The 13,297-nt window shown below is 43.1% G+C and overlaps 1 protein-coding gene across 3 annotated transcripts in view; it reads right to left on the bottom strand.

Annotated features, from left to right (window-relative positions):
- SEL1L3 (SEL1L family member 3) overlaps window positions 1-13,297 on the bottom strand; it is a 97,810-nt gene that overhangs the window by 37,493 nt on the left and 47,020 nt on the right. For all 3 annotated transcript variants that reach the window (XM_019743864.2, XM_019743863.2, XM_019743865.2), the window contains exons 10-12: window positions 9,044-9,255; window positions 7,644-7,823; window positions 1,484-1,603 (exon numbers count right to left, since the gene is read on the bottom strand). In XM_019743864.2, coding sequence (XP_019599423.2) covers window positions 1,484-1,603; window positions 7,644-7,823; window positions 9,044-9,255 — 512 coding nt within the window. The remainder of the gene's footprint in view (window positions 1-1,483; window positions 1,604-7,643; window positions 7,824-9,043; window positions 9,256-13,297) is intronic.

Here is a 13,297-nt window from a genome sequence, read left to right on the forward strand (position 1 = left end):
GAACAGTGTGGAGGCCTGTGCACGTGTGAATCAGTTCGGGTGTCTCTATAGTACTATGTCCTCCTATCCCAGCACTGGTCCATATGGCTGGCTCCACAGTCAGATTCGAGGCTGGGAGCTATGTGGGGGCAGAAACCTCAAAATGTTATTTGCCTGACCTCATCCCTTCAGCTTCCACCCACCAGAGCTCAACTGAAGCTCACAGAAGCTGCTCAACAAAGATATGTTACATGAAGGAAGGAAGTCGTGTCCATTGCTAGAAAGCACATGCAAGCTCTGCAGTACTCAGGAATGGCTCTGGCAGTGGCTTTTCTAGAACAATGTACTGGAATTCCTCCCTGCACTGGAAAGATTGCAGGCTAGGGACAGACACCCAAGAATGGAGCCAGAGAGCCAGAGGCAATGTCTGTTTTTGTTCTGGCCCCATGTAGGCCCCTAACTGTCTTTTATTCTTTCCTCTTCTTCTCTCATCTCCTTTTCGTTCATCCAGCCCCCCGCCCCCCACCACCAAATACTTATAACTTCCTGGAAGTGTCTCCTGAAATGCTAGGAAGACCTCTACAGAGGGTGGAAAACTGGTTACCATAGTATCTGAAATGTGTGCTTGTCAGTGTGTTTATTCTTTTGTGTTTTCCTCTTGCCATTTCTGGTCTTCTGCCTGCTTAGCAGAGGCAGGGGCTCTTCCCAACACTGTGTGCTCACAAGGAGCACAAATCCAAAGACAAATCCTTTGGGACGGGGACCTCCTCCCTCCCAGTGCAATCAGCCTTAGCGGGCTCCCCTCAGGAGCTTTTTTTCGTAGAGAAATCAAGGCAAGAAGGCAGATAGGGGACATTCTCCCTGACTTCTGCCCTTTCTAGTGCCTCTTAAAAGTCCATCTAAAAGATAAGAGATGTTCAAGACAGGGTCAACCCTTTCAGTCTAATGTGCCGCACATGATTTTCTATTCTCCTAGCTGAATTCAAGGCCTTCTTCTCAATTCTTGTCTAATGTCTCCTGCACCTCAGGATGCTTCTTTTTGTTTCTATCTGATGCACTAAAATGTCTGATGCACTAAATGGTAGTCTTTAAGATCGATCATAAATATAGTGGCTCTCCCTTTTTCTGTGTTTGGGGTGGGACCAGCCCACTTGAAGTCACGAGTGACCAAGGGATTTGCTTTGGCCAATGAAATGTGAGAAGTGACTTGGGACACTTCTGAACAGAAGCATTAAGAGCCAGCCTGTGATGTGCCATGGCCATCGTCCTTCTGCAATAGTTTTGGAAGCATGTGTTGCCAAAAAAAAAAAAAAAGGCTCTGTTAGCTTGGGTCCCTAGGGGACTATGAGAGCACAGCCCATGCCAGCCCTCACTGGACAGGCCGTGTGAGCAAGAAATAAACCAGCGCTATTTGAAGCCACTTAAGTTTGGGATATTTTGTTACCACGGCATAACCTGGTCTACCAGCACCGAGAATTTCTAAGACAGTGGACCACATTTTTACCTGAGCTGCTGCATTGCCTCGGGTAGCTTCATGTTTCAACCACATAAAGACGTCTCCATCTTCTTTGGTTTGTACCTTGAGTATTTCATCATCTTTTAGTCTGATTGCTTCAACATATGCCTAAAAAAGAAGAAAGGAAGGGAAGGAAGGAGGGAGGGAAGAAGGAAAGGAAGAAAGGGAGAAAGAAAATATCCAAATGATCTGGGCATGCAAAAGACATGACATTATTCTTAAACTAGAAAATCGTTCAAGGAAAAAAACTATAAGAATAATTGAAATATGAGGTGTGTCCACAATGTCATAAGATCAAATTCTTTTTAAATGAGTGTGTCACATCTAATGTATCTAAATGAGTATTTTTTTTTCCTATCAAAGCATTTTCCTTGGGAGAACAAAATTTATTCCACTTCCATATCTGTTGCTAAAGCTTGTTCAGAAGTTTATTTTTGTGCCTCTGATTTCAGAGCCAGATTACACATAGCATCAGAAAAGGTAAATCAATATTTTCTAAGTATAACCTTTTTTCTTTTTTTTTAATTCCCAAAGTGTTATTATCCTGCATGACTAACCATTTTTATTTAGCAGGCTCAGCTGCAAATATCTTTTGGCTATTTCCAAAAATTAAATCTACCTTGAAAAGAAGAGTGCATGTTAATTTTGACGATGAGAGCAAAACTGTGCTAGAGGCTCTAAAGATGAACCCGCAGGGAAAGTTCACAAACTGTTCGGAATTTGTGCACAGCCTCCCAGATATCTGACTCCTCTGAAGAAAATAAGACTCATTTTGATGTATAAATGTTGGCTGTTTATCAAAAACCGGTCCTGTTGTTTCACGGTCTCCCGTATACATAATGAATTCTATCTAACAATGCCATGAGGGGGACAGGAAATGGCTTCCCATGCCAGGGCAGCCATAGGCAGATGGTGACAAAATTGGATCTGGATGAGTTTGGGGAAGAAGCCTCAGAGAACAAGGAGCTGATTTCCCTTCTGACCTTTTCTGTTTGTTAGTTAAGAAAAGCACTTAGATTCACAAACTTTAGGCGGCAACCCCGTGACTGAGAAGGTCTCTTAGCCGCCTCCTCCGCTGTGGCTGCATAAAGCCCGAGGTCCCTTGCAGGGGCACTAGGGGACAGTGCTAGGACTCAGAACCCAGCAGGTATCAATTCCGGCCGGATGTCTAACCTCGGCAGGTTACCAAGCAAAGAGCAACAATTAGAATAACCAGGCCCACTACCTTTTGTTGAAACCAACTCTGTGCTGGGTATTTAACAACTGTGACTTTTTTTCTTTTCATTTAGTCTTCACAACAGGGCTGTGACCCAAATAGCACTGTCCTCGATTTATAGGCAAAGAAACCGAAGTACAGAAGGTGAAACCATGAACTCAAGGTCACATTGTAGAGTTGGCCCTGGAAACCAGGTTGGCTTGAGTCCAAAGACAGGGCTGTGACCAGCTCCCCCCTGGCGTCCTCTGGTGAGAAGGTCCTGGAATCCTGCCTGGACACAAGCCGCTCTATCTCGCTAACTCTTTGCCAAGTGTATGGCCGATGAGTGAGCGCTTCAGCTCAAACTCCGGAGGACACGAGCCTCTGGATGAGTCTTACATTGGGCTGAAGCTCAGGCTGCTCAAATAATGGAATTCTGAGCTGGAAGTTTTTTGTTCCACTGGAGAGTTTTGGGTGTTTTGATTTTGGCTGGTTTTTCTTCTTTTCCTCCTTAACTTTGTCATGGGACTTGAAAGAAGGACACAACATATGAAGACACAGTTCCTACCCTGCAGAATGTATACTCTTAGGAGTTTCTGCCTCTCTCTGGCAGTGATAATATATCATGATAACCAGCATGCACTGTGTGCCAGGCACTGTTCTAACTGCTTTGCCCAGAATGACTCACTGAATCTTTGCAACCTCATGAGACAGTCCCTGTCGATATCCCCATTTCACTGATGTGAAAACTGAGGCCCATAGAGGTTAAATAACTTACTCAAGGTCATATATTTAGTTCTTTCTTCAATCTTAGGAGTCCCCCAGGCCAGCTGGCTGTGGGGCCCACGGACCCCATGTACCTCACCACCCTGCAGAGAACTATGCATGAGAGGAAGCAAATAGCAGACTGTTTCCTTGCCTCCCCTTATACATAATGAACACGAACAGTGTCATGAAGGAGGTCTTGGAAAAGGCCATGTTTCCGGGGGACCTGCCAACCATGCGTAACAATGAAAAAGGAATACTTTTATCTTTTGTAACCCCGTTCCCCAACCTCGGCCCCCTGGGCAGTGCCCTAGAGCTTTGCAGCAGGTAGGGCTGTTAAGAGCACAACCTTTTACATCAGACCACGAGGAATTCTAACTCACCACTACCTACCTGTGGGCCTTGGGCCACTAACTTTATTTACCTGCGATTCCATTTCTGCATCCATAAAACGGAGCTTAGTATGGTACCTGCTATATGGAAAGCACTCAACCTATTAGTCACTATATTTTATAGTGCGAAGAGTTGGAAAGACCTGGGTTCAAATCCAGACTCCATTACTCATTTGCTGTGTGACTCTGGGCAAGTTCTTTAGCTTCTCTGAGTCTCAGTTGCCTCATCTGTAAAATGGGAATAATACTCTTACTGGCCTCATGGGGTTGCATGAGAATAAAATGAGATTGTTTATGAAAGATTTTAGCAGAGCGCCTGGTACACGGTAAGCTATTAGTAGTGGCAACTCATCATTTTTTAGGTCCGTAGTTCATTCTACAGTATGAAAGGCTGACAGCAGTTTAGAACGTTAGCCCTCCTATTGGTATTTATGGTTTTGTACAGCCCGAAGCCTTACCTCGTGGGGATGAAGATCTATCTAAGATAATTGTATGCCTTACGATGTGGAAGGCATAGAATTTGAGGAGGGAGTGCTGGGGCCAGAAACATATTAGAGAGCTCCTACTGTGGGCTGGGCTCCACCTGGCACGTGTCATGTAGATGAACTTATTCATGTTGTAACAACCATGTGACATGCAGACCACCATGGTGCCCATTTTAAAGATGAAACACTGTACAGAGACAGGAGATGAGTAGACTTGTCTAAGATTTCACACTCAGTGAACAGCAGACCTCAGACCTGACCCAGGCAAGTCTGTCCCAGGAGCCACGCCCAGGCAGGCGATTGCTTCTCCATAGTTCTGGGGTCACCATAGCAACAAGAACCATGTCAGTGCCACGTGCCCAGGGCCTTCTGTGAAAGCTGACCACCTACAAAGACACCTGATGAAGGGACAACCCCTAAAAGGGAACAGCATTTGGTAGTTCATTCATTCCAACATTTGTGACCAGGAATGATGCTTCAGTTGGAAAAGTGACCCATCTGAGAAGAAACCATAGTGTGAGAAGTAACAGTGGGAGCGAGGATGGCGGCAGAGCTGCTAGGCACTGGCAGGGACCCAGCGTCCCAGACAGACCAGTGGCTTCTAATGTAGCTTCTGGGGTGTGTTGTTGTTGTTGTCGTTGTTGCTGTGTTATAAGGTCAAGGTCTCTAGAAGGATCAGTTCATATCCTGTACTGCAGGGTTTAAAACCTGTTGACCAGGTGAGAGGAGGTCCAATGTCTGGAGACTCTGCAGTCCTCAGACCCCCTGGACCCAGTGTCGGGGAAGGCTCCACCCCGTCTCAGGACAATGGTGTCATCAGTTAAAGTGTTTGTGGGGAATGGAGCGGAGGAGATGGTGGGTTTCCTTTGCAGTACGTTATGCTCCCGGATACAGATTATAAGAAATATCTCAGCTAGAGAGAAAGGTTTGAGTATCATCAGTACATGAAGTCAGTTGAAACCATGGTGTAGATGAGATCAGAACCCCGCCCCGCCAGCAGGAGTAGAGAGAGGAGGTTGGGGACCAAACTTTTCAGGAAAGCAAGTTCTGAAAAGTGGAGAGACTGAGAGGAACTCATTTACGATTGAGCCACAAAACAAAAACCCGAGCATCTTCTTTCTCTTTAACCTGGAGCAGAGTCCCACTAAATCAAAAAGAAGCGATGTGAAGCAAGATTACTAATAAAGAAGATGAAATTATGTGAACCACGAGTTACATAAAAGAGAAAATGAAACAAGAATCAAGAAAGGAACTTCTGACGGATCCTTGGTTTGTTAATTAGAGGTCTGGCTTTCCGTATCTCCTCATCTGTTATGTTCTGCTGGTGAATTAATAGGGTTCTCTACAAAAGGACATTTAAGTCTACCTGCTTAAATTCTCAAGAAGCCATTAATTACACATTCTTAAGAAAATGAGCTATGATACAACTCTTCTAACTGTGTAATTCGTATCTGGAATTCTTAATCATACGACTTTTCAGCTGCAAGATGGATCTTTTCTATTCATCTTCTCTGGTTCTGACCAATTAAACATTTTCTTTCATAATCATAACATTTCATGTGCCAAGTCTTCAAAAAAAAAAAGGAGCTTGTTAGCAACATACCATTCCCGGTTGCTAATTTATGCTGAATTAAAATTCTTAAAAGTATAATATATACATATAGGACATCAATAACACATTCAGGCTTAGTAGAACAATGGCAATATCATTTCATAGCTTGATTTTGTACGAATTTTTTCAGAATCATTCTTTTAAAAAAATCTTAATAAATTAATTCTTGTCAAATGGAGGTCGAATTTTGCATATAGCTTATATACGCTAAAATCATTATTTTCTAAAGGAATTAGAAAGTCTATATATATAGACAGCCTTTTGGTGTTTTATAGCTTGACTCATGTTTAATGTTCACTGACAGCATATATCTTTGAGTCATTTATTTCATAACCGTGCAGCAGTCACTGTAGATTTCTTTTCTAGAAATCATCCATTCCAGTCATCCAAGCACACGTTTTCCGCACTGTGGTTTCTGACTGCAAACCAGAAGCAGACCTGGGGAACAGTGAGTGGTCTGGTTCCCAATTAGCCGCTCAGCCTGAGATCCCATGGTTCTGACCTAGCCAGGGCTGTCCCCGAGGCTCACCAAGCATAAGCAAGGACAATCAAGAGTTTATGGCCTCAACCAAGGCCAAATCCAGCAAAGCAGTTTATGCATTGTCTATGGCTGCACAAACCCAGGCACCCCATTCATTTATATATTGTCTCTGGCAAAGTTGAGTAGTTGCAAGAGACACTGTATAGACAAAACCTAAAATATTTACTATCTGGCCCTTTACAGAAAAAGGATTGCTGACTCCTGGTATAGATTATGTGTACTTCCTCTCAACTCGATCAACTCAAGTGCTATGACCATCAAAACATCTTAAATCCTTTCTGGAGAAAGAGGATATATAAAAATACATCCAAGAAGCTAACCACGTCATGGTCTACTCACACTGGAAATAGAGCTCCATCACTACAGGCAGCTTTCCTCTTATTCTGACACTATCCCCTTTACTTATACACTTTTATTCGCCATTATCCAAACATTCTGGAAACAAACAAATCAGTTGTCTAACATAACACATGATGCTTTGGGGCAGATGTGAGCCATTGATCTCTTTGCCCAATGAGCCAAAAAGATTTGTGAGCCTGCAAAGGCAGGGGCTGGAGTTAGCGTCCTTTGTCCAGTCTTTACACTGGGATAGGGTAGAGACAGCCTTCAGATGGCACATGCTGTCGGTGCCCTGGGAGCCCTGGGCTAGCAAGACTCATGTAACAGGGACAGACGCTACTCAAAGGGCCCAGCCTAGGACCATAGCTAGGGAGGGAGCTTGCTTCCTTATATCATAGACCCTCCTTGCTCATTCTGTATTGAGAGGAGGCTTTGGATTACTGCCTCCACTCAATCTGACTCAATCCCCCTAATATCTCCAGACCCCACCACTTTACACGGTCTGAGAACAAAGAAGACAAGATGCCTGTGTTTCTGGTACACGCTCTTTTTTGCAAAATCAAAATCTGTCCAGGGCCAGCTCTCCCCTTTGCATACCAGTCCACCCACTCATGAGAAGCTTTTCATGCATAGATGGAAGAGTCTACATTCAGCCTGAGAACACAGTCAAGAAATACGCATTGGAGAAAAGTAAAACAGCTTTTCTCTCCATTCGATTATGTTCATCCTCTGGAGGCCAGGGAATAAACCAGCCACAGATGTAGACACTTTAGGAAAATTCAGGAAGTCCTGGGAAACAGACCTGTTTCGCTTTTGTACCTGATCTCCTTGTAGTGTGTGCTGGTCAAGGGGTGTCTTCGTGGCGATGTTGCTGTAGTAGGCATAGGACAGCTCCCAATCCAGGGGGTAGTTATCCACACCTTGGTAGTGTTTGTACCCAAGATTCATTGAAGACAGCCTCTCACTGCCCTGGCCTCCAACCAAACTATACAACATGCCCTGTTTGGAGGAAATTGACATTGTTCATTCACAAGATTATATAGATAAGGGTCATAAAATCCAAACATTGAAAGGGTATCTGGCCCCATCTCTTTATGAGTCTAGTTATTCCAGAAACATTCTCACACGCCTTAAAACAACAACAACAAAAACAAAAACTTCAGAAGGCACAATAGCTTTCTAATAGTCGACAGATTCCCAGCGATCTGTCCTTCTAAATGTCTCAGCTTAAAATTCCTTGCCTTTTGCCCTTTCCTCCGGCCTTCCCCTGACTTGTCTTACAGTATTTCTTTGTATATCTGACTGTTCTAAGGCTCCCTGGCCTGCTTCAGCTACATCATTGTTGGCCAGATAATCTGAATAGGGGGCCATGTCCCAACCTCAGTCAGACGTTAGTGTTGGGAAGGGCCTTTTGAGATTGACTGGTCTAACGCCTTCATTTTGTCGTTGAGGAAATAGAGGCCCAGAGAGGGGAAGTCCTTTGTCTATGGCCAACAAGCCACTTTGTGGCAGAGACAGGGCTAGAATCTTTTACATGACTCCACCTTTGTGGAGATTGCCGCAGAGAATCCGGAACGCATGCCATCAATCACAAGCTTCCTTACCCAGAGACATGCATTGAGAAGTCACTTAAAAGACACAGGGAGCCACCTGGGTATGTCTGAACAGTGTGAACCTCCAAAACCAGTGTGCGAATTTGAAAACTAAAAGTGGTCCAGGGCTATTTAGTACTTATAAAAAAAAAAAAAATGTGATTCCACATGTTAGGCAAGTTGTGTAATAAATCTGGATCCGAAACCAAAAATGAAACCATCTAGCATGGCTTCTAATTTTGATTGTAGAAGGTTGGATGTGATGATACTTGGCTTAGAGGTCCAAATGACTTCACTTAGCTAAAAAGTCACGGGATAACGGTCTCACAGCCAGAGTAGTCACAAGAAATGGGTAAGAGGCTCCTGTTCTTGAAGGGTTGGGATTCTGGTAAGCCCTTTCCAAGCTATTCCTTAGCGTACACCAATCATGTCCCCAAGCCTAGGAGGGGAAACTGAAAGCAGGAGACCCTGTATTGCACACAGCCTTAGGATGTTTTTCTTGAGTGTAAAGGTTTTAAAGGATTCTAGGGAGCGTGAATCTGTCCAGTTCCCCCCGGGGTATGAGAGTATCACTCTGCAAATAGAACGTGGGTGACGGGCATTCCTGGAACCCATGAAATACTCTACCTGCAGCTGATTCTGAGGGACATTTAATCCGGTTTCATAAAAGACTGCGAGGTAGTAGGATGCTTTATGATATCCACAGCAGCTGGAATCCATCAGCAAGGGGACGACAGAGCTCATTTGGTGAAGACCGTCCACACGGGAGAGTCTCTCTATGGCCTTCTCAAACATCCTTCCGCCGATTCCTAACACAGATTCATTTTGGCTCGTTGGCACTGGAAAGCACACAAGTCACAGCCCACGCAATTAATTACCAGGGGATTGACATGGTTTCGAAAGAAGAAGGGAAAGCCAATTAAACCACCTGAGTTATTAATATGGTTGGTTCTGCAGCGCCTTGAAATATACCACCTTCCGGGGAGGTAAATCAAACCCTTTGGGGATGCCACGGTGTCATTCTGTAAATAGCTTTTTCTTTGGCACCAAATGACAGCCTAGTATCCTGGGGAAAAGCATGTGCCTTATATAGCTGACACAGCGCCTCAGGAGAGTAATTTACTCACTATAACTCAGCACCAAATCAGGACCACCGAAACTTCCAGAGAGGCTTTTTTCCCCTCCAAGACTCTCTGAAGAAGAACATGTTTTATTTCAGAAATCGTTCCTGGGTGCTGCTCTACAAAGTTGAGCAAAAGAACCTTATTTTGAGACGCTCTCTTCTTATCTTTTGCCTCCAGTTTTTCTCATGGGTTTCTAAGTACAAACACAAGAATGAATCAACCTTTATTGAGGACTTACAAGATGCCAAATACTGAGTTATGCAAATTATGTCATGTAATCCGAACAATGTTACGAGGTCGTACTATTATTAGCATCCTCCTTTTTTTCAGAGGAGGAGATTGAAGCCTGGAGAGGTCAGCTAACCTGTCTCAAGTTACAGAAGCCGGCCAGTGACGGAGCCAAGCTCCGAATCCAGCTTTGCTGGTCACAAAAGCCAGAGTTCCCACTCACTCTGCTATACCTACCTCCTAATGAATAGGCAACCAGTCTTCTTAATAAGTACCTTCCCACCAGGGTAGAGACTTCTTTACACAACTGCTTTAAGCTATATGCTAACTTCCTTTTACCTAATCCTCCCATAAATCTGATAAACACTTTTAAGCCCAAACTAGCAAGTTATATGGCCGTATCATGTAAGTGTTAAAGTCTTCTAAAGTCTGTCTACATTATTCATCTCTCTTGTTTACTAACTCAGACAATGAATGTTTACTTTCTATTCTGTGCTGTGACAAAAGACCTCATACGATTGCAGATACTATTTATATTTAAAGAGATAGAATCAGTTTATTTCAGACTGAAATTTTATCTGCCTAAAAAATTGTGTCCAACAGTTTTCTTCCTTCTATCTAAAATTAAAATGTTACTAATAACTTTCAGGAGGCAACAAGATATTCACTCCATTAGCATTCCGTAAGGGAATGAAGAGAGGTGAGTTTCCAATGTGGGAAAACTTGGCTAGTGAGCTCTGAGATGAGATTGGATTTCTTTAAGGGCAATTCCCTTGCAGAGGTCCAAGCTAAACATGGAAACCAGTGGGATCCATGGATGAAATTGTGAAACCGGAGCCGTTGGTTATGAGCTGGTGCCAGCTCCTCTGGGCAAACAGGTGGGCTGGATTGGATGCCCTTGAGAAAGGGACATGTGCCTTTGTCTGCCAAACTGTAGGGAAAGAGCCTGCCCACCACCTCCACCCGGTATAAGAAGTCTCATCTTCTGGCTCCCAGAACGAGCCGCTGGGTCTGCATTTACTCTCTCCATCCCAAGTGGAAAAAAATCACCTTGCTGAACAAATATAATTTTCTCCTTTTTCTGTATTTTTTTGATCTCTAAAGAAACAGAAGTTCCCTCTCTCCTAATCCGTCTTTAATAGTGAAGATAAACACCGTTAAAAGCTTGGCATGTGATGCTTTCAGACTTTTCCTTTGCACCGACAATAATTCATATACACACCCCTCTGCATATATACAGGCACATTTTCTTTTCAAAAAGCTGTTATAGATTCTGACCCTCAACTTTGAAAAATTAACCACATACCATGAGAGACGTCTGTCCATGGCTGTCAGAAGGTCATTCTTTCTAAAGCTTCAATAGTATTGCATTCTATAGCGGTGCCATTTTTCTAACCAGTTCTCTATTTCGGACTGTTGGGCTGCTTCCAGGGGTTTTGTTGTAACCAACAACACGGCAGTGAACACCCTTGAACATTTCCCTCTGCTCATCTGTTGGGATATATCTGAATAAAAACACCCTTTTCCACCATGAGTCTGGAGATCTCATTTTGGATTTTCCCTTTGCATCATTGAGAGAAGAATTCCATCCTACTCAACTGTTAGGATACGGACATTCACTGGATGCAGTGTGCACTGCAGCACTCAAAATGGAGGTGCAAAATAAATCCTACTTCTACCTATGTTTACTTTTAAATATGTACTCATCTCAGATGCCCCTGAGTGCACTTTCTGAGCAAAGCAACATTAGCATGTTGTTAACAATTTATACCTGCTCTGCCAAGCCCTTAACTAAGATGATGAGTTTTGCTCGAGTACCCACAGACATGGGCTTTGTGGGCTCAAAGGACAGGAGAGACTCCAAACCAAATGAAATTCCAAATGAAACACTTGCCTTGCTGACCCCTTGGCACAGAACCCCAGAAATCATTAGCGGGAGTATCCAGGTAGCTGGGATTGCTGGAGAGTAAGGAACAAAAGGGGAATCTTTCACAAAGCTCTAATCCTTAGCACAAAAAAAGCTTTGCAGACTGAAACATAGGCAGGTTGAAAAGGCTTCATTAGTTCTTTAACATATTAAAATGAACTCCCCCAAATATTACCCATCAGTATTTTCTCTGCAAATGAATCTAAACAATTTTCTGCACCAGTGAATACAATAAAAAAAAAAAAAATAGATAGTAAGTCTAAAGTAAAACTGCTCTTATTGCACGTTTTTTAAAGTTCGAATTCTAACTGTAGCACAGTCAAAGCCATGACGTCCTTGGTGATATTGCAAAACTGGCAATTTTAAAATCAGTTTAATGAAACTGTTAATTTCACCCATCTGGTTTAGCATATGTATTTTTTCTAGTTGATCTGTAACTGAAAAAAAAAAACCACATGCCTTGTTTATGGAGATTAATGGTGTAATGAAAAACAAACAAAATAGAAAAGGGAGACATTTTCCCATTTTCTTCTTCCTACACCAGAAGCTAAGGAAACCAAAGGCATCGCCGCTGTTAATTAAACCTTACTGTTTTCCAAGCAGCAACAGCACTGTTTATTTTCCTCCTTTTTTTTTTTTTTACAGAAACACCATAGGATCACTATTTGTGCATCCATCGTGAAAAGAGGCAAAAAGAAAACGAGAAGGTAGCCACTTGCTGACGGAGCTGGAGTCAGCATTTAGTTGAGAATTCAGAAGGAGAAAGACAGACTCATTTTTTGTGCAAGGAATGGGGACATCGATAGGAAAGTCATTTTCAGTTTCAAGCTTCCAAAAGGTGTAATGCATCCAAAGTAGAAGTTTGAAAGTGAAAAGAAGAAAAAAAAAAGTAACAGGAGAAAATGTTATTTAACCAGAAAAAGATCTTCTCCAAGTTTACTAGTTTTAAAAAACAACAACAAAAAACAGGGCATTTTGTTTGCATTCTGATCAGGTGAGCTCCGCTGGGTTCCCAAGACCTAAGGAGGTGGCTAATTTCTATCTCAGAAGTAAACTATTTGTACTTTTCTGTATTGTGCAAATTTTCTAATTTTATACATGTAATTTCCCTCCCTTCCTCCCTCCCTTCCTTTCAGGACCATCACGAGGGATTCTCTGGGCAGAAAGAGTACGGCCCCTTCTTTGTGCTTCTGTGTACTTTAAAAAAAAAAAAAAAACCTGTATAATGTATGCTTTCTTAAATTAAAAAAAAATAAAGATGATGGTTCTGTAATGAACAATAGCGAAAATCAGCTCTTAAGGACACAGTACCCTGGCATTATTAAGTAACCTCATTGCATTTCTGCCACTTCCATTCTCTGCATTTTAGAGTCTCCAAATAAGCACTGCAATTGTTGGCAAAAATAAGAGTTAAAAACAAATTAGAGAGACGTTAGTGCAGCCAGCAATGCTCCGGCACACTGTAGGAGGCACCTCTTCCCCTGCCCTCAGCATTGCAAAGCCTGGGACAGCAGTCAGGCTAGGGCCCTGAAGGAACAACGCAGATGGTGTCAGCCCTGGAGGGCGAGCCCAGCTTAGACTCGGCCGCCTCCTGAGAACCAT

Source organism: Rhinolophus sinicus, linkage group LG02 (assembly GCF_036562045.2).
Source record: "Rhinolophus sinicus isolate RSC01 linkage group LG02, ASM3656204v1, whole genome shotgun sequence".
NCBI lineage: Eukaryota > Metazoa > Chordata > Mammalia > Chiroptera > Rhinolophidae > Rhinolophus > Rhinolophus sinicus.